Source organism: Bos mutus, chromosome 13 (assembly GCF_027580195.1).
Source record: "Bos mutus isolate GX-2022 chromosome 13, NWIPB_WYAK_1.1, whole genome shotgun sequence".
Lineage (NCBI taxonomy): Eukaryota > Metazoa > Chordata > Mammalia > Artiodactyla > Bovidae > Bos > Bos mutus.
In genome coordinates, this window is record NC_091629.1 from 20,823,871 (window position 1) to 20,849,758 (window position 25,888).

At 49.9% G+C, this 25,888-nt stretch overlaps 1 protein-coding gene across 5 annotated transcripts in view; it reads left to right on the forward strand.

The window, feature by feature from the left end:
• The window catches only part of SULF2 (sulfatase 2), a 125,699-nt gene that overhangs the window by 20,461 nt on the left and 79,350 nt on the right, over nucleotides 1–25,888 (forward strand). For all 5 annotated transcript variants that reach the window (XM_005909287.3, XM_070381079.1, XM_070381078.1 and 2 more), the window contains exon 2: nucleotides 7,819–8,088. In XM_005909287.3, the coding sequence (XP_005909349.1) occupies nucleotides 7,914–8,088 (175 nt within the window). In that variant the 5' untranslated portion in view covers nucleotides 7,819–7,913. The remainder of the gene's footprint in view (nucleotides 1–7,818; nucleotides 8,089–25,888) is intronic.

Genomic DNA, 25,888 nt, shown 5'->3' on the forward strand with positions numbered 1-25,888 from the left:
GGCAGGGCCTTCAGAAGGCTCGGATGGGCTCAGGTCTGATAAGGGCTCTGCTCAGATATTTGAGTGTGAATTATATGGTGGTATGCAAAACACTTTGATGCTCAGCTTCTCAAGACTTCAAGTATATCATTTTTAAACTTTCTCTGAGCTTGCTCTATAATCCATGACCCCATTCTAAGAGTACCTGTAGTTGATCATTATTTCCGATCATGTTTTCTGACACTTTTCACCATTCGCTGGACTCTTTCGACTCCAGCTTCTGATATGTTGACTCCTTAGAATGTCAGCTCCATGAGGGCAGATACTTTTTTTCCCACTGTTTTATATGCAGTGCCAAGAACTATGCCTGGGACAGAGCAGGTGTTCGAGAATCTCTTGGCACCTGAATAGTTGTGCAGGCAACTGGGTTCTTGGGCTGTTCTCTTTATGCCCTAATTTCCTTTCCAGATCCTGAATTCTTGTCTTGAAACCTGATCTTTCCCTCCATCCTCTAAGGACCCTTCTATTTCCTGTCCTGTGGGTTTGGTTCTCTGCCTCCTGCTGAAATTCCAAGGACAGTTACAGAGAGCCACCTGACCCTTGGACTTGGCTCAGGGAGACAGAGAGTCTGTGGACTGTAGATTGCAGGAGCTCCTGTCCTTTCTTTGACAGCCCTGGAGAGGAGAGAAGGATGGCCAAGCTTCCTCTCCCCAGAAAAGGTAGATACCGGGGGAGTGCAGGGTCTACCAGATGTGTGTGTGTCAGCCTCTGTCTAGACCGTTTCTAGGCTTGCAAGGCTTGGGACCACACATCTCACCCCTCCCACACTGCCTGCTACTTGCTGAAGCTATTTCCCCTGCCTGAGGCACTCTGTCCTCTGTGCCTTCTTCACAGTCCATCCAAATCCTGTGGATTTTTCAGAACTTTGTCCCTCTTAGGCTTCTCAAACGTTTCTTTGTAAGGACTCCGTGCAGCCATCCCTGCCTGCCCGCAGATCAGCAGTTCCCTCTTTCTCTTCCTGTTTCTACAACACACTTAACCTCAGCTTCTAGTATCATATGTCAGTTTCCAAGTAAACGGAGGAGTCAAGAGAGGACTCTAGGGTCAGGATATCTGGGTGTAAATCTCGGGCACGCTATCTGCTTGCTTTATCAGCACAGGTGCCCTGCAGGAAATAGATGGTGCCTCCCACAGAGATGTAAAATGAATAATACAGATCTCTGGGGCTAGGGGACAGTGGGGGGCATTCGCTGGAACCTGGCAAGGGCCACCCACAGGAGCCATGGCCTTCAGTAGAGTAATGAGGGATATGCTCCGTTCATAGCAACTGGACAGGGAAGATACCTGGAAATTACCCAGGCCTTTCTCTCCTCCCATCCTCCCTTCCCTGGGCAGCATTTCCTTTAGCACAGAGCTCGTTGACGTGCTCCAGCTGAGTGAACCTCCTGGGGCACAGGGAAGAGAGGACAGGAGACGGGGAGGGGGTCAGTCAAGGGATAATATTCAGCATCCAAGCAGCACGACCTTGGGAAAGTTCTCGAACCTCTCCATGCCCTCAGCTTCCTCACCCACAATTGGAGCATCCTAACGTTGTTGATGGATAAGGCAATGGCACCCCACTCCAGTACTCTGGCCTGAAAATCCCATGGACGGAGGAGCCTGGTAGGCTGCAGTCCATGGGGTCGTGAAGAGTCAGACATGACTGAGTAGCTTCACCTTCACTTTTCACTTTCACGCATTGGAGAAGGAAATGGCAACTCACTCCAGTGTTCTGGCCTGGAGAATCCCAGGGACGGGGGAGCCTGGTGGGCTGCCGTCTATGGGGTCGCACAGAGTCAAACATGACTGAAGTGACTTAGCAGCAGCATTGTTGAAAGGTGTCCTGAGTTAACACAGGAAAAGTGTTTAGTATTGGCCGAGTTCTGCAATAAGCAGAATTAAATAATTAAAATTTAATTGTAATTCTTCCTCATTTTTCCTCATTATTCTTTTAGGGATTTACTGTGTTGATCTGGGCATTTCCTGTTGCAAATGACAGCCCCAATTCAGATCAGCTTAAGCAACAAAGGGCACTTGTTTGAACCTGGAACTGGCTCCAAGGTGCTACTTGGTTTAGCCCGCCAACACCAGCATCCTCTGTCAGGCTCCAGTTGGTAGCTGGGCTGGGCTTACCCCTTTCCAGCTCTCGGTATCCACCCTGCTGTTTCCTACTTCTCTCTCATTGGCCAGGCTTGGATCACGTGTGTGTCTCTGGGCCAATCATTGGAACTAAAGAGATGGAATGTGCTGACTGGCTCCACTTGGGTCACATGTTCTAGCCTATGTTCAAACTGCACATAAGCAGAAAAAGGGAGTGATCAGTGCCCCCACCTGAGTTTCCCTGGTGGCTCAGATGGTAAAGAATCTGACTGCAGTGCAGGAGGCCTGAGTTCAATCCCTGGGTTGGGATGATTCCTTGGAGAAGGGAATGGCTATCTACTCCAGTCTTTTTGCCTGGAGAATTCCATGGACAGAGGAGCCTGGCAGGCTATAGTTCATGGGGTCATAGAGTCAGACACGACTGAGTGACTAATGGTACAGATGTGAACAAAGCTGACCAGAATCCATACCATCAAAGAACTGACATTCTTGTGGGGGAGACTGACAAAAAAATAAGTAAAATATGTAGCTGTCAGAGGTGGTAGGCGCTCCTAGGGAGGGAAGAGCTTTCTGTTTTAACCTGCAGAGGTGAAATTTGAGCAAAGACCTGAAGGAGGTGAGGAAAGGGCCATGAAGAGATCTGAATGAAGGCTCTGGGCAGCGAGGACAGCACATTCAAAGGCCCTGGGGTGGGGACATGCCTGGCTTAGGCAATGAAGAGATCTGAATGAAGGCTCTGGGCAGCGAGGACAGCACGTTCAAAGGCCCTGGGGTGGGGACATGCCTGGCTTAGGCAATGAAGAGGTCTGAATAAAGGCTCTGGGCAGCGAGGACAGCACGTTCAAAGGCCCTGGGGTGGGGACATGCCTGGCTTAGGCAAGGAGCAGCACAGATGCCAAGTGACCAGAGCCAAGTGGGCAAGGGTGGGGGGGGCGAGGTGATGAGGTCCGAAGGGGATGGACAGAAGGCACAGGGTCTTCTAGGCCTTTTGAAGGGCTTGGGAGTTTTATTTGGCATGAGATGGGAGCCCTGGAGGGCTCTGCTGTGGAAGAAGGCAAATTTTGTCTTTAACAGGATCCTTCTGCCTGCTTGATAGAAGGAGCTGAGTGTGGAAGCAGGGAAACAAATGAGGCTGTCATAACCCAGACAGGGTTACCCTACCACGTAACCCTAAATACTTATTTGTAGAGTGAGTGAAGGGAGACATACGCGGTCTGGCTCTCTGGACCATGTAGGCGGGACCCAGGTCTGAGCCAGGGGCTCTGGGGATCTCCACATCCCAGTCTCCTTTCTTCTCACCTCCTGTCCCATCAACTCCTGCTTGCACTTCTGCCTGCTTCTTCCTCTCCCGCTGCCTCTCCCTGGGCTGCCCGACTGCTCCCAAACTCCCCTCAGCCATTCTTGTTGAGTTTGGGGATCCTCAGAGGAAAATAGCCATGTGGGTCTTCCCAGACAGGCCCGCATGAGGGCCCAAAGCTATGATACTGAGACCTGCTCCTCTCTGCAAATCAGATAAATCCAGAAGCAGGAGTGCTGTCTCTGAACACTCAGGGCATTCGGCTTTTCCAGTGATGTCTTCTTGGGCCGATTTGGCTTTGCCGAGGTCTGTGAGGAAGACACAGGACAAAGAGCAGGAAGGGAACCCAGCTGGTGGGAATAAGCAGAAGGGTCCGAGGGATGGACAAAGTGTCACTCAGCTAGGGTTGCGCAGATTCACCAGATATGCTCTCACTTCAGCTTCTCTGAATCTTTACTAAGAAGGAGAAAAATGGAGGCAGAATCCCTTGCGTCATTTTAATTGATTTCTCCAGCATCCAGAGAGAGGCTGGCCCCAGGCCAGGGGAAGTGGGAGCTGGGGGAATTCATCAAAAATCGACCTACTGATGACTTGAGCTGATGAAGTAATTAGCTCCTGTTATTCTCTGATCTCTGGTCGTGGAGTTTTGACTCCCATCCAGAGGATCAGCATCCTGGCTGGAAGGTTAGAGCTGCCCGGGAGCAGAGAGGAACAGCCTAAGGGTCCCAGGAAGAGTCCAGCCAACCGTATCCCCAGCTCCACCCCCCGTCTGGTCCAGGCCCCCTGTTCCTCCATATCACAGGCCCAGAGCCAAAAAGACCCTCCAAGGGCACCTGGCCTCCTGCTGCTTCAGAGGCAAGTGAGGAAACTGAGGTTGGGAGACCTGTAGAAAGTTACCCAGAAATCTACTTCCAGGAGGTTCTTGTTGAGCTGCTGACTCCAGCCAGACTGGGTTTGAACCCCATCTCTGCCCCCTTGTTTGGCCATACGATCATGGGAGAGTGTTTTCATCATAATTCTCTGTGCCTCAGCTTGTTCATCCATAAAATGGGTATAATACTGATGGGCATATATGCTTATTAAACAAGTTGATATGCGTAAAATGAGAGTTGCTGTTTGTAGGGCTTCCCTTAGAAATTCTCTCCCTATTATCATTCATTGTCCATCTGAAGGAACATAAATGTGCATTTTTTAAATTTAACTGTAGTTGATTTATAATATTGTGTTAGTTTCAGGTGTACAGCTTCAGATTCTTTTCCACTATAGGTTGTAACAAGATCCTGAATATAGTTCCCTGTTCTATAGAGTAAACCCTTGTTGTTTATTTCATGTATAGCGGTGTGTATCTGTTAATTCCACACCCCTAATGTGTCCCTAACCCCTCCCATTTCCCCTTGGGTAACCATAAGTTTGTTTTCTATGTCTGTGAGTCTGCTTCTGTTTTGTAAACAAGGTCATTTGTATCAGTTTTCTACATTCCACGTTAAGTGATACCAAATGATCATCATCTTTCTCTGACTTGCTTCACTCAGTGTGACAGTCTTTAGGTTCATCCTTGCTGCTGCAAGTGGCATTACTTCCTCCTCTTTTGTGACTGAGTAGTATTGCATGGTATAATATATCCCACATCTTTTTTATCCATTCATCTGTCGATGGACATTTAGGCGGTTCCCATGTCTTGGCTATTGTGAACAGTGATGCTATGAACATAGAATGCGTGTATCTTTTTAAATTATAGTTTTGTCCAAGTGTGTGTCCTGGAGCAGGATTGCTGGATCATATGGTAACTCTTTTTTAAGGTTTTAAGGAACTTCCATACTGTTTCCACAGTGGTGCAACATTACATCCCCACCAACAGTGCAGGAGGGTTCCCTTTTTTCCATGCCCTCTCCAGCATTTAATTTTTGTAGATTTTTGATGATGGCTGTTCTGAAAAGCATGCAGTGATACCTCATTGTAGTTTTGATTTGCATTTCTCTGATAATTAGCGACTCGACGCACCCTTTGATGTGCCTCTTGGCCATCGGTATGTCTTCTTTGGAGAAATGTCTATATAGGTCTTGTGCCCATTTTGTGATTGGGTTGCTTGCTTTCGCTGTTGTTCAGTCATCAAGTCGTGTCTGACTCTTTGCGATCCCATGGACTGCAGCGCGCCAGGCTTCCCTGCTTGCTTTGTGAATGTCCATTTTGGAGGGCCAACTGGTATACCAGTCAAGAGCACATTTCAAGTGCAAAGCACAAAGCAGTCTTCTTTGTTTCCCAGAAAGGGGTGGGACATGGACTGATAACATGATTCGAGGACCCCCTCCCATGATCCGGGGTAATTCAAGGACCACTAGAATCTTCCGCGTGTCTCCTTTGAACCCTCTCAAGCCTCCCATTACCTCCAGCAGAAAGTCTCCCGATGGTGCTAATGTGCTTTGTCGCCTTTCAACACCTGCTAATTTCCCGCAGAGACAGTGCAGATGTGGGAGCCGCCAGCCCAGGGCTCAGCTTAGAGCATTAAATGTGAACCAGAAGCTGTTAGATGGGGCAGCCCGATTTCTGCTCTCTTTGACTTTGTGTGGTTAGTTCTACAGGGAAGGGATGCGGCTGTTTTATTTATCCTTGGGTAGAAAGTTTTCTTTTTCTAAATACTGTGCTTATGCCTTTTTTTTTTTAAAGGATTCTTTTGATGTGGACCATTTTTAAAGTCTTTACTGAATTTGTTACAAATATTGCTTCTGTTTTATGTTTTGGTTTTTTGGCCGGGATGCATGTGGGATCTTAGCTCGCAGACCAGCTATTGAACCTGCAGCCCCCACATTGGAAGGCAGAGTCTTGTCTGAGTGACAGAAAAAAGCCATGCGTCTGAGAACAATTGGGAGGATGGGGGAGAAGTGGGCAGGGCTGGACGCCCCCACCACCACCCCATAAGGCTTGTTGGGAGTTTGCATATTGTACCTTGAGCCCTGAGAAGCCAGGGGAGGGTCTGAATGGGTGAGTGACAGGGCTGGGACTAAGGTTAGCTGATCATCTTACACCTGCCCACCTAGAGTGAGAGCCCCTTCAGACCTGGAGCCTGAGAACCTCCCTGGTCTCGCCTTACCCAGGCCTTGTGAGTTGCATGTTTGGATCTGAATTTTAGGAAGACCCTGCTGGCTGCCTCTGAGAGGATGGAGGTGGGAACAGCAGGTTGGGGAGGAAGTGGGATTCCTCATAGGCAGCTGGTGCCATCCCCGGGTGGGGTCACACAGACCACACACCCCCTGCTGAGGACCCTGGCGTCCTCGATGAGTTCCCTGAGCTCTGGCTTGGGGCGAGGCAGGGTTCCCAGTGACAGCAGGGGCAGAAGGAGTCCTTCAAGGTCGTGGGGACGGTGACTCAGGCCGACAAGCTTGGTTTCCTCCCAACACGTCTGCTTGTTCGCTCTTTCCCTCGTTTTAAATAGATGAGACCAAAAGGTCTATATCTGGACAGGAGTTGAAGGCTCATTTCCTCAAGAAGTAAAAAAAAAAAAAAAAAAAATGACTGCAGAGAGCAAAGAGCAGAGCGAGACCTGAGACCTGCCTGAGACCAGGTTAGCCACCCCGCCTTCCTTCTCCCGACCCTTTACTGGTGACCCCATCTGTCCTGAGTCAAGGGGCTGACCAGGGTCACAGGGGACTTGACGCTTCTCTTCCCTCCGCTGTTGAGCTCTCAGCTTTCTCTGCTGTCATTTTGTTTTGCAACTTAAAACCAATATGGACATCTTACCCCATCACAGGACCTACTGACAGGGGACCTTTGTGAACACCCCCCACCTTGGGTTGAGTTCTTCAACAGTCATATATCCCCGTTTTATTCATGGGGAAACTGAGGTTCCTTACTGGCTTGTTGATGGGGAGACCCAGCTGGTGAGTGATGGAGCTAAGACTGAAATACAGAGTCGCCTAGCCCACAGATCAGCCTGGCTGGTCCAGACCTGTCTCCCCGAATCACACGTACCTGAGAGCTGGGGGTGCATCCGCTCATCTCTGCATCCTCTGCGGCACTTGGCACTGGCAGAGAAGAGATGACCAGAAATTTCTGCTCTCCCAGGCTTTTTCCTTTCCTTTCACTGTGGAGTGATTTCTCTTGTGTTGGTCGGAGGGTTGGGAGGCAGGCCGACTACCTGACTTGGGACCTGGGCTCACACAGACATATCCAGAGGATGGCTGAGTCCAGGGGAGGGATGCTGTCTGCAGAAGTGGTGTCCGGAGGCTTTCCTGCCAGCCAGGAAAGCCTGAGCCAGTTGCAAATAACTTTTCTTGCAACTTTAACCGAATTGGGTGTTTGCTCCGCTGTAGCTATCACTGATCAAAGAAGTTCTCGCCGCCCCTGCCAGAAGCCATCGAAGATACCATCATGCAACCTGTGGCCTAACTCGCTTCCTCTTCCTCTAGGTCTGTGAGTAGAGAGGGAAGAGAAACAAATCCGCGGAGCACAGCTCCAGACTCCTGCATCCCTCCAGAAGCAAGGGAGTCCGCGGAAACGTAACATGGCCCCCGCCGGCATCCTGCTTTGCTTGCTCTCTGCAGCAGTCTTCTCTCTACTGGACGGAAGTGCGGCCTTCCTGTCCCACCACCGCCTGAAAGGCAGGTTTCAGAGGGATCGCAGAAACATTCGTCCCAACATCATCCTGGTACTGACGGACGACCAGGACGTGGAGCTCGGTAAGCGCCCAGCTGCTGGCAGGCGGCATCCCCCAGGCTCGCCGTGCCGGGTCTCGGGCCCCTGATGCAGATGCTCAGGTTGACCCTGCAGAGTTCACATCTAATGGACTGAACCGAGTCCCAGGGGTGGCCCTGCACACGGGGATGCATAGCTGGGTTCTCAAGGTTAGGGGCCTCCAACGTTTTCCTAATAAGAACCATTTCTAGATTCCTCCAAAGTCCTAAGGAAAAGAGATGTTAAGACCAGTTGATGACTTGTTGTCCAATTTCTACTGAGAACCTACCACATTCCAGGCCACATTCTAGGACCTGGAACTTCAGTAATGAGTGAGGCAGGCATCGTCTCTTGTCTCATGGAATGCAGGAGACAGATAATCAAGGTCATTGCTAGTTCATACGGAAGATAATTTCAAGAATGGAGAAACATTCTGGGGTAACTGTCGAGGATTCTGGCTTGCGGTGAATTCTACTTTGGATTAGTAATCAGGGGGTGCCTCTCAGAGGAGGTGATACTTGAGCTGATGCTGAACAAAAAGGGGGAGCCAGCCTGGGCAGCGTGTGTGTGTGCACACACCCCTGCAAATGTGCACCCCTGTTCCGCCCATCTTAACAGGTGGCACCAGTCTTAACCCAAGGAAGGGCGGGCTCAGCCTTCCTTGGTGGCATCTCGGGAAAGGGAGGGTGGCCATTATTGCTAGTGACCTGACTCAGTTTACAGGGATGGTGGCTTAGGAGGGTGGGGATGGTCGCCTCTCATCCTGAACTGTTTCCCCTCTGGTCCTATGGGCTCCAGGTAGAGCAGGTGAGGAGGAGGGCCCTTGCGGAGATGGCGCTCGTTTACAGCAGGACGCCCTCCCTGATCCCTCACACAGCCCCCCGCTCCCCCGGTCGTGTCCTTGCTTCACTGTGTAAACCCTCCTGGCCACCTCCCTCTCCCTCCTAAGCGAGTCCCTGGGCTCCTCCACCCAGCTGGACACCTTCATCTTCATGAGGCACCTCTCACCACATTTTCACTCACATGAGAAGTCTCCATCCATGAGGCCACCAGGAGTGAGGCCCCCAGAGTCAACCAGCTGGACCTTCTGCTCCTGGGGTCAAATTCCACTTACATGTCCCGCTTGCCTTTGGGGGTGTCTCTCAGCGTCAGCCCCGTTTCTCCTTTACTTGTGTCTTCTCCCCCTTCGAATTCACTGATTTTACCATTTCCATTTCTCCACATTAAACCCCACACAGCGCTACCCTTGAGATCTATCAAGTGAGGCACAAATGCAAATCACATAAGTAATTCTAAATTTCCTAGTGGCTACACTTTTTTTTTTTTTTTTTTGGAAAAAAAGTAAAAAGCTGGGGAAATTAATTTTTTAAAGACCCAATATATCTAATTTATTGTCATCTTAACATGTAATCAATATAAAAACATCATTAATGGAATCAGATCAGATCAGTCGCTCAGTCGTGTCCAACTCTTTGTGACCCCATGAATCGCAGCACGCCAGGCCTCCTTGTCCATCACCAACTCCCAGAGTTCACCGAGACTCACGTCCATTGAGTCAGTGATGCCATCCAGCCATCTCATCCTCTGTCATCCCCTTCTCCTCTTGCCCCCAATCCCTCCCAGCATCAGAGTCTTTTCCAATGAGTCAACTCTTTGCATGAGGTGGCCAAAGTACTGGAGTTTCAGCTTTAGCATCATTCCTTCCAAAGAAATCCCAGGGCTGATCTCCTTCAGAATGGACTGGTTGGATCTCCTTGCAGTCCAAGGGACTCTCAAGAGTCTTCTGGCATAGTTTATATTTTTTTATTGCTTTTGAAATCTGGCATGTACACCTAGAGGACAGCTCAGGACCAGCCCCCTTTCCAGTGCTCAGTAGCCACGTGTGTCTGCCGTACGACACAGCATACAAGCCCCTGTGCGTTTTCCTTGTCCTATAAATTGGATTTCCCCCTCTTACTAACAGTGATGATGATAGACATGGTAGTCAATACTACCTTGTACTGTGAAAATCTGGGGCAAAGCCTTCCAAGCACAGGGTACAGCATGTGCAAAGGCCCTGAGGCAGGACCAAGGAGACAGATGTGGCCAGAGCCTGGGGAAGGGTCATAACATGACCCTGGAGAGAAGGAAGGGGGCCAGATTGTGAAGGCTCCCAGGGGTTGTGCTGAGGAGCGCCACAGTTGACCAGGCGAGGGGCGGGCTTTTAGCTTCTGTCCACTGTCAAAGGGAAACTCAATATTGTCGGGGGCAACAAACTTAAAGGTTGACCAGAAAAGCCTTTGCAGTCAAACATAAGATTGTGGTGATGATCCCAATGCAAATCTACACCCTTTTTGAAATCAGTCTTTTAAGCACCAAGAAAAGGTGATTTATATGCATCCAAGCCACTCCTTTTTAATGATTTGTATTAATGATCACAAGTATAGATCTTTCTCAGCGAGTTGATTGGTGCAAAAACAATTTGCAGCCAGAAGCAATCATAGCCTAAGGCTTTTATTGACAGTTTGACGCATAGGATACCTGTTTCTCAAACCAATCAATCCTAAAGGAAATTAACCCTGAATATTCATTGGAAGGACTGATGCTGAAGCTCCACTACTTTGGCCACCTGATGCAAAGAGCTGATTCACTGGAAAAGACCCTGATGTTGGGAAAGATGGAAGGCAAAAGGAGAAGGGGGCAGCAGAGGATGAGATGGTTAGATAGCATCACTGACCCAATAGACATGAATCTGAGCAAACTCAGGGAGATAGTGGAGGACAGAGGAGCCTGGCATGCTGTAGTCCACTTGGTCTCAAAGAGTTGGAGACGACTTAGTGACTGAACAGCTCCCCAGCAGCATTTAGCATGAGCCAAATTTGATAACCGTGGGGAGCCTATAGAATGTGGCCATGGGGCCGTGAGTTTTGTTTCTGGCAGAATTCTGCAAAGAGCACTCACAGGCAGCACCTGACCTCAGCGCACCTTGGTCATGCCTCGTGGGGTCCCTCAAGCTGTCTTCATCAGAGTTATGCTTGAGAATTCAAGACTCCCCGGACGCTTATTCATGCATTCAATAGATATTGATTAAGTGCACTGTGCTGGGAGGAGAGGGGCTGGGGGAGGATCCCTCCAGCTGGAGAGAACAGGAAAGGCAAAGACAGAAATGAGCTCAGTGGGTCAGGACAGAAAGAAGGCCTGTGAGCTGGAATGGTGAGAGCTGGGGTGTAAGTGGCGAGAGATGAGGCCAGGTTGTGTGGGACCTTGTCGTCATGGTGATGATTTTGAGGTTTATTTGTAGTGGAATAGACACAAGGGAGGGCTGTGACCTGACTTAGGTTCCAGTAGGATCCCTCTGGCTGTTAGTTGAAATTAGGTGCTGGTAGAAGGATAGGACCATACCGGAGCAGGTGAGGATGGGAGCTGGGACCAGGGCAGGAACAGTGAATCCGGAAGACGTGCATGGGTGGATGGGAGGGGGGCTGAGGATAAAAGGGGATCCTAGATTTTTGACCTGAACCAAGGCTAATGATTGAACATCCACTCTTAGGAGCACTGAATTTTTGCTGCAGCTGCGTGATCTAAGTCTAATGTCAGAATCCGATTGTAGGTTTGCACCTGTGACTCTCAAACAAAGCACATGCAGATATAAGGAAAGGCACTTTGGGCGTGATGAGGATGTGGAGAGAGGAAAGCGCAGAAAACCAGGGCGAACTTAAAATGCCTAGATCGCTCCTGTTCCTTTGAATGCAGAGACTGAAGCCTAGAGAAACTAAGTCACTAGTCCAAGGCCACACAGCTAGGATGTGGCCAAATAAGATTTGAACCCAGGGCCTATGGTCTTAACCACAACTCTACTTAACCCATCTTTGGGATGGCTATTGAGTGGTTTCTAGATTGGGGGTGTGTTTGTCAGTAGCTTTCACTGTTACCAATACTGTTGTCAAAGGAAAATGTTTTTTTAATATTCACTTATTTATTTGCTGTGTCAGGTCTTAGGTGTGGCATGCGGGACTTTTGTGGTTCCCCACGGGCTTCTCTCTAGTTGGGGTGTGTGGGCTCTAGAGCACACAGGCTCGTAGTTGCGGCACACAGGCTTCGTTGCCCCCCCAGCATGTGGGATCTTAGTTTGCTGACCAGGGATTGAACCCATGTCCCCTGCACAGGATTCTTAACCACTGGACCGCCAGCGACGTCCTCAAGAACATTTTTATACATGTATCTTTGCATCGGCGAGCGAGGATTTCTGAAAGATAAATTCCAGGAAGTGGATGCAGTGGGTTTGGAGCCCTCGTGCTCAGTGACATCTGTCAGTTTCCTCCCTTAGCACCCACTTGCCCAGATCGGTCTTCCCTTCCGTGAAGGAGCCAGTCCCTCCAGCAGCGTTTGGAGGAAGCTGTGCTGCTTTCAGGGGGTGAGGGATGATGGCAAGGTGGTGGTGGGGGGAGGGTGTGCTTTTTATAAACCACCAGACAGACCCAGATCAATAATGCATGCTCCCCAAAAGGCCAGCACATTATCTCACAGTCAGCAACAACTGGCACGCGGAGGGTGGTCCTAAAAAATTTATCATCTGCTATTTTCTGCTCATCCAGGCGGCAGTTCTGACAGTTCTCGGGGCTGGAGCCTTCTCGACTAAGATAATTCCAGGCTTTCTTCCAGTCCCGGGGCGGAGAAGAGCCGTCCATCCTAATTAGGGTCTGGATGAGAGATCTGGTATGGGACACAGCACAGAAGAGGGGCTCTTCCTGCCTCTGAACTGATTGCAAGGGGGGTGCTGGATCTTGATTTTTTTCTTTCCTTTTTCCCTACATGCATTTGACGTGCCTCCCTGAGTGGTCACTAGGAAGTGTCCATTGCCAGGGGGCCAGGTTCTAGGACATATTGGTCAGAAAGTGGTCTCCACTATCCATATATTTTGGGGGACAGTCCCTGTGTTTGGATGACTCTTGGAGATCGGTACAGTCTTGGCTGCCATCTTCACCAGGAGAGTAGAACAGGGAGAAACATACGGAAGCCAAGGTCTCATTTGCATGGTGTCCTTCAAATAGGCTTTGAAACCGGTGGAATCCGCCTGGGTTTCTGGTTTAATTCAATCCAGATAAACCCTTGGTGAGCCTCCAGGGCCAGGACAGGCTCTGAGACACCAAGATGAGCTGGACACGGTCCTTGCCTGGAGCAAGAGAATATTTGCAATATCCCAGAGCCGTCTGTTCTATTACTTGAACTGGACTTACTCTTTGAAGCTTAAGTATTATTTGAAAAGGAAGCTTTAATTATGACTGTACATGAAAAACTAGTATTCACTGCCTGCAGGAAAAGGTCACTGCAAAACCAAGTCTAATAAGAACAGCAGTGTTTTTATATTTCGGCAAGATGCTGCCTCCCATGGGGCTGAGGCCAGGATGGCTTTGTTATAAAAGGTGATGGGCAGTTTTGAGAGAGGAGTTCAAGAGGAAGTAGCCCCTCCCTGAGACTTTCTCCTTGACCTAATCAGCAGGATGGTGACTGGAAAAGAGAAAAATTTTCTGGAGTCTGATCACAGGTTTTGAATGTTGGGGCCTTGCTTATATGGACAGCACCTGGCAGTAACTCTTGGGTCTGAGGGTTATGGAAACAGTCGGGCTGCAAATATCAGGCATTGATGCTTCGCTGCCCATTTTCTTGGGGATCCACACCAGGTAGGAGCAAGTGCCTTCAGAGACCTCGTCAGTTTGCTGGTTTCGGGTGTGGCACTCATGACTACAGGAACTGCAGATCAGATGTTCACCGTTCAGAAAAAGCCTTTGTCTCTCAGAATATCTTTCAATGAAAATACTCCAATAGAGACGTAAAGATAAGAACTCTCTAATGAAACAGCCGGGTTCAGACTCTCATTCTGCTGCTGACTGTGTGGCCTTGAGGAAGTTACTTGACTTCTCTGTGCTTCTGTTTACTCATCTGGAGGAAGATGATCTATGAATCTAACCTTCTTGGTGAGGACTTAATATCCTGGAGCCCCAGGGATGGGGCCAGCCCTCACATGAGCCACGAAGACTGGGAGAGGAAGGTAGGGGTGATGCCCTAAAAAACAATGTCAAGAGCTGGCGCCAGAAGCGGGCGGAATGGCTGGAGTGCTGTCAAATCCAGAAGATGCCCACAGCTCCCTCGTAGGGCTCTCTCTCAAGCCAGGTACCCAAAGGGCGGACCAGACTCATCCATTCATGAGATGTGTATTGAGCGCCTGGAGTGTGCCAAGCAAATCCAGCAGCCAACGAAATAGGCAGAACCTCTTCTCTCAGGGAGCTTACATTCTAGGCTAAGAGTTCATTTAAAAGATATGTAAAATATGTATTGGATTGGAAAAAAGAAAAGTCATTTGGGTTTTTAAGAACACCATATGGAAAAACCCAAATGAACTTTTTGGCCAACCCAATTATATATGAGATAGTAAAAAGGGGAGGGGAAGTCAGCAAGGAGGGGAAGTTAGCAAGTAGGGGAGGGGAAAGGGAAAGTTGTGGTTTTTATGTTGAGCAGCATCACTGAGAAGGGGGTATCTGGATAAAGAAGGTTAGGGAATATGAGTCAAGGGGATTCCCCCAGGAAGAGCGTTCCAGGCAGAGAGCAGTGGGTGCAAAGCCCTGAGGCAGAAGCAGTCCAGGCAGGCTCACAGAGCAGCTGATGGCCACAGTGCGAGACCAGCATGAGCAAAAGAGCCAGGGAGAGGTGAGGTCTGAGAGGCTGCGGATGGTGGTGGGAGAGCGGCTTAGGCAGGGTCTTTGCACCGGGGGGAGGGCTGTGACTTTCTAAGTGACAGGGACACTAGGGAAGGACATTGACATCATGTGACTTCTGTGTTAATTTTAACCTTTTGGCTACTTTATGGAGAATAGACTGAAGGGGTGCAGTCAGAGCAGTGAGGGGCCTGCTGCAATAGTCCAGGCAGGAGATGGACCCCATCAGAAGTCTACTGCAGTGGTCCAAGCACGAGATCCTGGCGGCTCAGACCAGAGTAGGCAAAGTGGCCAGATGCCACCTAGAGTTGGAGGATGGCGCTGACAAGATGTGCTAGCGATCTGATGTGGAGTGGGAGAGGAGTCCAGCATAACTCCAAGGTTTTGGCCTGAACCTCTGGTGGGGGTTGGGTGGGGGGGAGTGGATTGTCTATTTACAGAGATGGGGAAAGCTATCTAGAGCTCAGTTCTAGAGTCCAAGGCTGTCAACCTTTAGAGTCAGAAGTTCAAGTGGGGAGGCCCCGGCCTGGATGGGCCAGGAATGGGGGGTGGGGGTGGGAATTACATGCAGATCATGTGCTGGTTCGTGCTTTCCTGGGTCGGAGACCCTCTCCAGATGCTCAGACGGGCTGGTGATCCTGCAAATGGCAAGCCTGCAGCCTGGAGGGCTGTCTTGTGGGAGAGCTTGACTTGAGAAAGCTGCTCTGGAGGGCCTCTGGCCAGGCGCACTTGTTTGCCTCTTTCCATCTGTGAACACAAGGAAACCACACCCTTGCTGCAGACTGATATTCAGAAATCAATTCTAAATTGCAGGCTTGGGTGCTCTGCAGGAGCCAAATGGCTGGAAGCCTAGGATAGTGTGCCCAGATTCCGGACGCCAGATCGGTGGTAACTTCCAACTCAGCCTCTCCGAGATACCAGCTCCTGACATTCCTGCCGCCGCTCACTGGTGTTAGAAAAACATGTGGATGCAGGTCATTGAGGAGGAAGAGAGACTTAGTTGGACCCACCCTGCTGTTCAACTTGCCAAGCACATTCCTGCAAGATCTTTTTTAAATTCAGCACCATTTAGGAGATCACTTAAATTTTGGAAGCTAAGTGTATCAGGATTAGGTTTGGCTGCGTGTGAAAGAAAATATAAAATAACAGTGGCTTAAACAAGACAGAATTTTGCTTCTTAATCACATAAAAATGTCTGGAAGTTGGCCGTTCAGGGCCAGCGTGCTGCCTTCAAGATTATAAGGGACCCAAGCTCCTTCTCTACTTTTGTACCCTACTATTCTTATGGTGTGGCTTCCATCTTTAAGGTCACCTTCATGACTCAGAACGGCTGCTGGATCTCCAGCCATCACAGCCATATTCCAGAGAGCAAGGAGGAAGAGGCAGAAAGGAAGAGAATGGACCTTTAAGTCAAGTCAGCTCCCTTTACTCCTCCCAGACATCACCTACAACACAGAACTTATTTAATTAGTCACATGATCTCAGCAAGAAATACAGGACACATTCAAACCTAGATTTTTCAAGGAGGGATTAACTTTTTGCTAAGGTGTGAGCAAGTGTGGAGAAATCACTAATGATAGGGTAGCACTCGAGGCTAGTTAGTAACAGTTGGGTCGTCTCTACTCCAAGAACAAGGGGGTGAGGGCAGCAAAAGGTTCCTGGAAACCTCGAGTCATAGGGCCACTCAGTGGGAGTTGTCACCCTCTGTTGACACCAAGGGAGTGAGATGGAGGAATCCAGACCCTAATCTTAGCGCTTCCTTTTGCTGATCTCCTGCCAGGGTCCCCCATCATCCAAACTCAGCCAAAGCCAGAATATGAAGCCACTAGTCAGTACAGCCCATCCAGGTCAGATCCCTGGGCTGGAGAACTAAGCAGAAGGTGGATCCAGAAGGTTAAAGGGAGAACTGCTTCCGCTGCAAGAGAGTCTAGGAAATGCAGTTTCCTAGCGGGGTGTGTTGAAGATTAAAATCAGGGTCTGTTAATAAGAAAGAAGGGGAAACAGATGTTGGCGGGCAACCTGGGGTCTCAGCCATACCAGAGATCAGGAGCGGGGGTCCCAGGAAGGGGCAGCAACTCCAGCAGTGGGTGTGGTTAAGTGATGGGCACCCTGAGAAGGAGATGTTCACTGGAGGCCTGGGGGAGAAACATCCCAGACCGGGAGGAACTGCTGAGCACTTGGAGGAGGGCAGCTGGACCTGGGGAGGGAGAGGAGAGAAGGATAGGGGTGAGGGCAGAGAAGAGACGAGGAAGGTCTGGATTTTATTCTCAGGCCAATGGAAAGTAACTGAAATGTTCTGAGCAGGTCAAGCACACATGATTCATGCTTTCAGTGGCTCTGGCTGCCGGTGGAGAAGAAGTGGGGGACAGGAACAGAATCTGATAGACCAGTTGTCCCGGTGGGAGGTGATTGGGGGTGCTGCTGAAGGGAAGGGGGTAAATGAGCAGGTTTTGTTTTGAAGGTCAGCACGCCTTGGTGATGGAGCACAAGTGGGAGGGGAGGGAAGGAGAATCAAGGATGACTGAGGTTTTTGGCTGAGCTCTTGGGCAGATGGTGGTGCGTTTACCGAGATGGGAGACTGGGGGAGGAGGGATGGGTTTTCAGACTTGAAACAGACGTCAGCTGCTTTGCCAACATCACCCACCAGGACGGTGGCTGGGTGACTGACTCTCTAGCCCACCCTGAAAAATGTGGAGAACACCTTGGAGAGGCTGCCTCATTGAGGCAATGGCCTCTGGCAGGGGTAGCAAGTTGGAAAATTATTGGCAAGAGGGACGTTTCTGGGTGGAGCTCCTCTGAGCAGAAATTGCCAGTCATTGCTGAGCACCATTGTTATACCCATGACCCGCCCTGCCCCAGGGCACCTCCCCTCCATTGAGAAAGCCTGAGTTGGAATTTTTTCCCAGAAGCTTCTGCTGGCTCTGGTTTGCAGGAAAAAAAAAAATACTGCATGATATTTCTCATTTTTTCAGTCTAGTGTTCATTAACGAAATTCCAATACTGCCTCTTCAACATCTGCTTTAACTGATTTTGGGGTTAAGAACCAGTGTTAAGCCTTGGATTTTTATCACTGAAATCAAGAATAATATTTAATTTTATTTAGCAATCTCCAAGGGTCAGGAATTGATCCTCCTCTGCCACCACCATGAGGAAACCTCGTCTGAGAAACGGGTCCCAGGAATCCAGTGGATTTTTCTGGATTGAGTTGCAGGCACAGCACTTGTTGCCAACTGACAGCAGTGAGAACGCTCCAACAGAAGGAGGGGGTCGAATGTAACTGCTAAGGAGGCAGTGGAGTCCCTGGGCCGGAGGTGGCCTCTGATTGCTGCTGTCTGTTTCCCAGGCCTTCCCCTCACCCCGCTGCTGGGGACAGAGCGCTTCTGGGGCCATCGCTCTTATGGGGCCCAGCCTGATGTGGCCGTTCAGCAGGTGTTGCCACGAGCTGGCAGCTCACAATCTGAGCCAGTGACAGTGTGGTCATCCAGGGACACTCAAGGGCCAGCTGAGGGCCAGTCGAGGGCTGTCGCTTAAATTCCAGCCTGGCAGGTGGCCACCAGCGGCTGGAGGCTGCTACAGGACGCACGTGCTTCCCCACCTGTGGCCTGAGCTCAAGCCCCCCTGCCTGTCCAGGGCAAGGCTCTGTTCCAGCTTTTACCCAAACCTACCACCCCTCTCTGCTCCCTTAAAGCCTGTTTTCTGTGGGTCTCCAGGCCACGGTGTTGCTTTGCGAGTTTACTTAGCTGATCAGTTCAGCTGGAATAGAACCAGCTAAGGGATGCAAGGGCTTCCCTTGAGGGTCAGATGGTAAAGAATCCACCTGTGATGCGGGAGACCCAAGTTCGATCCCTGGGTCAGGAAGATCCCCTGGAGAGGGGCAAACCCAGTGCAGCAGGGCCAGGCCAGTACTGCAGGTGAGGGGAGTGGGCCTGATGGGGGCCATGCAGACTGGAGGGGGGCCCTTCTAAAACCAGCCTTGGCTATTCAGATCCACCTACCTGTGTGCCCATCAAGGCCAGATCTGTGTATTTTCATGCTAAGCCTAAAATCCGGATTGATGTGAAATCTCCCGGATAAAACTTAAAAGTTAGCAATTAATTCAGATTTTTAACCACTTCCGAGCAGACCTAAATCCAACACATGCAGTCAAGAGCCTGTCCTGCTGCTGCTGCTGCTAAGTCGCTTCAGTCGTGTCCGACTCTGTGCGACCCCATGGACGGCAGCCCACCAGGCTCCGCCGTCCCTGGGATTCTCCAGGCAAGAACACTGGAGTGGGTTGCCATTTCCTTCTCCAATGCAGGAAAGTGAAAAGTGAAAGTGAAGTCGCTTAGTCATGTCCTCTCAGCGACCCCATGGACTGCAGCCCACCAGAGGCGCTCGATTTGTGAACGCTGTGCTACACTATATATAGTTGGGAGCATCTGTAATTTACATTTTTAAAAGCTAACATATTTTGAATCTTTTCTGTATGCCAAGCATTGAACTAAAGGCTTTGCATATATTTATCTCAATTAAAATTCTACAATAGTCTAGGTAAGAAATAGCAATGGTTAAACATTGATTTAAGTCAGGACCCTAGGTTGGCTAACCATGTCCCACCTCCCACAACCTTCCCAAGGAGAGTCTGACATCACATACTGTGTTTACCTCTCAAGAAAACAAAGATCAGAAAGCATATGTCTTAGTTATCCATCAAAACCGATGCCTCCTCTGTTATGCCACCCAAGTTGGGGGCTCCGGAATTTTGTCTTAGGGAGGGGGCATGTAGGGTATGTCTCCTCTCAACTGACATAGATTTCTAGGACAGAAAGTAGACGTGAACCACTAAGTCCCAGGAACGGCCAAAATTGGGTCATGTTTTGAATCTTGAGAGCCCCCAGCACCTGCTGAGTCCCCAGAGATGGTGGTTGCCCTGACCCAGACCTCTAGAAGTGCACATTAAATCAGCGTTTCCCCACATGCCTTTCTGTGTATGACACAGGTCATGCACAAAATCATCTTATGTGACAGGTTGACAAACATTGATTTTTACCACTTACAAACCTCTTTTGATATGCTTCCAAAAAAAAAAATCTAAGCACATCAAATCCAGAATTTTACATTGTCACTTGGGTTGAAAACAAAATTTTTAAAACCACATTAAAGAAAAATAACAAATCAAATAAATAATAGCCCAGGTGGTAGACTGAGAGCCCCCCAAGCCCCCTGAAAATAAAAAAAAAACAGAAAGGGAGTGGGCAGATGAGGGTGTGGGGGATACACCATGCTTCTGGCAGGTGCGTGGTTTGGGCACCAAAATTTAAGTCATCAGGGTGGGGAGGGGGCCTCCGCAGTCTACCGGAGTCACCGAGAAAGGTGTCAGACTGACCTCACCCTGGCAAGGGAGGAAGGTGTGATCACGGAAAGAAACCGGCTGTGTTTTTGTCTGCGTGTCCCCAGGCGTGTGTTAGATGACAGGAGTTTTGGTTGGCTGGCCTTTTTATTTCAGTGTGGCCTGGTCTTCCAGCCCCTTCCCTCCCCCTCAGAGCTGTCCATCTGCATGAGGGCTGTGCCGGGCAAGGAGATTAGATCATATGCTTTCCCGTTCCAGATGTGGATTTATCGGGCCCCGTCACTGTGACCATTCTCATCAAGCAGGTTACTGTCCCCGAGGGGAGGTTTAACATGTCGCACTGCTTACGCCCAGATGCGGCTGTCATTTAGGGCATCGTTAGATTGTGCTCTAATAGCAGATTGACACGGCTTCCCTGCAGCCGGATTATTTGGGCCGGCGCGGGCGCCCCAAGCAGACATATGCAGGGAACTGTTGGAAAGAGCAGACCATCACTCCTATGACTTGAGGGGCGCGTGGCAACCCTGGTTTGGAGCCCCTTACAAATAAGAAACAGCTCCACAGGCTGTTTGCCTTTTGCCAACGCAGCATCCAGGGCTGCTGACTGCAGGTGAATTACTCACCGGGTGGCAGACCCCTGCTCTCCAGGGGGGTCTGAGAGGTCGGTGGGCGGCCAGCTTTGTCCTTTCTGCAGTCTCTAGAGCCCGAGCAAGGCCAAGTCCTCGTTACCGGGCACTTCCTTCTGTGCCTCTCGGTCTGGGAAGAGCAGGCAAAGGTTTGATTCTGCCTGGACTGCCCTAGACTCATGCCTTCGAGAAACATTTATTGAACACCTACTATGTGCTGGGCACTGTTCTAGACCTCAGGGCCGTGGGGCGTAGTCAGTGGTCCCAGCTCTCATGACACTGACATCAGGGCTGCAGAGAGGGTGACCAGCAAGATGAAGATGTAAATGTGCCAGAGTGTTGAGTTGATCCAAAAGTTCATTCAGGTTTGCCAGCCGATGCTGTGGGAAAACCCGAGCAAATTTTTTGACCAACCTGAGATATAGTATGTTAGATCAACACACGCGGAGTTGAAAACGTAAAACGTAAAAAGAGGATGTGAGATATTGGCGACAAAGGAGAAAATTGTGGATGTGGTCAGCAGGGCAGACCTCACGAAAAAAGAGAACTATTTCTTTTAATTGAAGTGTAGTTGCTGTACAATATTATAAGTTACAGGCATAGTGTATAGTGAGTCACAATTTTTAAAGGTCATGCTCCATTTATACTCATTATAAAATATTGGCTATATTCCCAGTGCTGTGCAATATATCCTTGCAGTTTATCTTATACCTAATAGTCTGTACCTCTTAATCCCTACCTGTACATCACCCCTCCCCCCAAGAAAAGAACTTTTGAGTGAAAATAAGGAGGGGTGAGAACCCAGGCCCTGGGATTGCTGGGGAAAGGCATCCCCAGCAGGAAGAACAGCCTGGGCAAAGGCTCTGGGGCAGGAGCAAGTTGGCAAGCGTAAGGAGAGGCAAGGACCACAGAGGGCAGGGAAAAATGGGGAGCATGGCCCACAGGGGCTGCGCTCGACCTCAGACTTTGTTCTCTGGGTGAGTGGGAGCCATGGATGATGCTGGGAAGAGCCACTGCAGCTACTCCTCTGGAAATAAACGGCGAGAGTCCAGGTAGGAAGCAGTGGACCTAATTCAGAGGAAAGAGGATGACCGCCTGCTCAGGGAGGAGACGACAAGACTCTTGAGTGTGGGTGTCCTTTAAGAAAGAGCAGCAGGCTCTGCGGATGGGCTGGGTGTGGAAACAGAAAGATGGGACCAGAGAGAAGCCACGATTATTGCCTGAGTAACTGAAGGATGGGAGAGTTGGTCCATAAAGAAAGCTGAGTGCCGAAGAATTGATGCTTTTGAGCTGTGAAGAAGGTGTTGGAGAAGACTCTTGAGAGTCCCTTGGACTGCAAGGAGATCCAGCCAGTCCATCCTAAGGGAAATCAGTCCTGAATAGTCATTGGAAGGACTGTTGCTGGAGCTCCAATGCTTTGGCCACCTGATGTAAAAAGCGGACTCATTGGAAAAGGCCCCAGTACTGGGAAAGACTGAAGACAGGAGGAGAAGGGGCAACAGAGGATGAGATGGTTGGATGGCATCACTGACTCAGTGGACGTGAGTTTGAGCAAACTCTGGAAGATAACGGAGGACAGAGGAGCCTGGTGTGCAGGAGTCCATGGGGTCGCAAAGAGCCAGACATGACTTAGCAGTGGAACAACAGACGAGGGGAGAGGAGAGGACCTCAGGGGACACCCAAGGTGTCTCTTGGCAATACCGTCACTGGGCAGACAATTGTGGGTTGTGCCACACGCCAGCCATTCCCTCACCCTTCCACAATTTTCACTGTGTCCGTGGGCCAGTGTATTGCTGTTTTTTGAAACAGCTGTAATTATTTTTTGAGAACAGGATTCTACTACCCTAAATGAGAAGCTAGCATCACTTGCCCTAAGTAGAAGGAAAGTTAAACCATGCAATCAAGTTTAAGCTAATACGGCTGCCCACCCAGAGCTCCAAGGGGGTGGCCTCATCTCTTCCCTTTGAAATAGGACGCATGTGAGTGTTAAGGACGTGACCACATCCCTGCACCCACCCAAGACTTTCTCCTGGAGTTGATCAGAAGGAGTGAATGGGAATCAGTTTCCCACACTGGGGTCCCTGGCACTTGGTGACGTGACTGACCCCGAACCACGGTCGCTGCTGGTGCGTCAGCTGAAGTGATGTGGGGACCCAAACGACAGTCCCGGGGATGATTCTGAGCCTCACTGAAGCTGAGAGTTAACAAGCATGAAGGGACTTCTGTGTCCCTCCCGGGTTATCAGCGCCCCTGCGTGGTGTCCACAGGACGTTTCCTGGATGTGACACGAAACCCCCACCTCCACCATCAAACACGCTGGGCTCAAGTCATCCCACCCCACTTCCCCGGCTCTGCAGTGCTCACCAGGCACCTAACTCCCTGCTCCCGGCTCCCTCTTCTGTTAAGTGGTTTGCAGGGAGGATTAAGTAGCACAGGCAAGCCGTGTGCCCAGCACAGTGCGTAAAGCAGAGTCCGTGACGACAGTCACCTCGTTAATCGTGATTGTTACGGACGTGCAGCACCGCCCTCTACCCCAGGGCTGAGTTAGAACTGTCTCAACAATTAGGTTATATTAGGAGCTGCCAAACCAGGGCCTTCAGGGACCAGCAAGTAATGTGACGGCGCAGAGCTGGTGTCAGACTCTAGAAGGTGCTGGGGAGCTGCCATTTGAAGTCAGATTTTTTTTTTAATTCACTACACACAACACATACACACATATTGTGAACATAGACCCACTTGGGCTCCTGAGTTATGTGGAAACACAAAGAGTGAGATACATTTTTGTGTTAATTTAGCAGATGTTTGTTGTCACTTTGTGCCAGGCATTGTTCTGGGCTTGGGAAGACAACAGTAAAGAGAATAAGCCTAGATCCCTGCTCCCTTGGAGCCGTTCCGGTGTGGAGCAATGGGCAGCATGCAAATAAGTGAACTGTCTGAGGGCAGTAAGTGTTGGGGGGCCAGGTGAGGCAGGGAGGGGCCGTGGGGGGTGCTGGAAGGAGGGGCAGCAGTTTCAGTGTGGGGCCAAGGACGGCCTCTCAGATATGGGAGGTTTGATGAATAACCTGGAGGAGGCTAGAAGGACGCACCCCAAGGCTGGTGAGGCCCAGGGCTCTTGCCAGACCCTGATCCCAAGCCCTGCTCCCTCTGCAGGTTCCAGCGAGTTTGCACCAGCTGGTGGAGGGGAGCTTCCAAAAGCCCACCACCTCCATCCCCTCCAGAGGGCGACTTCAGACCTGGTGTCAGTCGCCCAGTCGCGTCTGACTCTTCGATCCCATGCACTGCAGCACAGCAGCCTCCCCTGTCCTTCACTGTCTCCCAGAGTTTGCTCAGATTCGTGTCCACTGAGTCAGTGATGCTATCACACCTGGTAGAAACCCTCTAATTGCCACCAGTTACAGATGGGACCCGTTGGGACTTCTCAGGAGGACATGTGACCTTGGCAACAGATGCTCACATAGCTCCAGGGCCTGATGATTCCTGGTCAGACACAAGCTAGTTCTTTGCCCACCGGGGTGACCTTAGCCAAGAGGCTCAGGAAACATACCTGGTTCCAGGCGGGCGTCTCTTATAAAACTGCTTCAGCTCTGGGCTCAAGAGGGCAGGCTCTGCTCTGTCCCCTTCAGTTGTTCAGTGAGATATTACAGGGCATCAGTTACATATTCCTGGGGGCAGGGGGTGGACAGCACCCTGGATCACTCAGAACTCTCAGTCCAAAAGCAAAGGCTGACTACAAATAAGGGCACTTGTAAAGGAGGCCATTTCAGAAGGAGGGAAATGCTCAGCAGAAACCTACATGGGTGTGATAGCAAGTAAGCACGGAGCTCCTCCAGATGGGGTACTCGGCCAGGACTTGTTGAGGAGGTGACCGTTGAGATCTGAATAATCGGACAGGCCAGCAAAGTCTCAGAGAGGCATTCCCCAGCAGAAGGGAGAAAGCAAGTGCAAAGATCCTGGGGCAGGGGTGAGCTTGGAGTCCCTGAGAAACAAAGAGGAAGCTCATGTAGCCAAGTGAGCAAGGGACAGGGAAGTTCAGTTCAGTCCAGTCGCTCAGTTGTGTCCGACTCTTTGCGACCCCATGGACTGCAGCATGCCAGGCCTCCCTGTCCATCACCAACTCCTGGAGCTTACTCAAACTCATCATATCCATTGAGTCAATGATGCCATCCAACTATCTCATCCTCTGTGGTCCCCTTCTCCTCCTGCCTTCAATCTTTCCCAGCATCAGGGTCTTTTCCAATGAGTCAGTTCTTCACATCAGGTGGCCAAAGTATTGGAGTTTCAGTTTCAGCATCAGTCCTTCCAATGAACATTCAGGGCTGATTTCCTTTAGGATGGACTGGTTGGATTTCCTTGCAGTCCAAGAGTCTTCTCCAACACCACAGTTCAAAAGCTTCAGGTCTTCGGTGCTCAGCTTTCTTTATAGTTCAACTCACATCCATACATGACTACTGGAAAAACCATAGCTTTGACTAGACGGACCTTTGTTGGCAAAGTAACGTCTCTGCTTTTTAATATGCTGTCTAGGTTGGTCATAGCTTGCTCCAAGGAGCAAGCATCTTTTAATTTCATGGCTGCAGTCACCATCTGCAGTGATTTTTAGAGTCCAAGAAAATAAAGTCTGTCACTGTTTCCATTGTTTCTCCATCTGTTTTCCATGAAGTGATGAGACCAGATGCCATGATCTTCGTTTTCTGAATGTTGAGTTTTAAGCCAACTTTTTAACTCTCCTCTTTCACTTTCATCAAGAAGCTCTTTAGTTCTTCACTTTCTGCCATAAGGGTAGTGTCATCTGCATATCTGAGGTTATTGATATTAAGCGTTTCTCATGATGTGCTCTGCATATAAGTTAAATAAGCAGGGTGACAATATACGGCCTTGATGGACTCCTTTCCCAAGCTGGAACCAGTCTGTTGTTCTATGTCTAGTTCTAACTGTTGCTTCTTGACCTGCATACAGATTTCTCCGGAGGCAGGTCAGGTGGTCTGGTATTCCCATCTCTTGAAGAATTTTCCACAGTTTATTATGATCCACACAGTCAAAGACTTTGGCATAGTCAATAAAGCAGAAATAGATGTTTTTCTGGAACTCTCTTGCTTTTTCGATGATCCAGTGGATGATGGCAATTTGATCTCTGGTTCCTCTGCCTTTTCTAAATCCA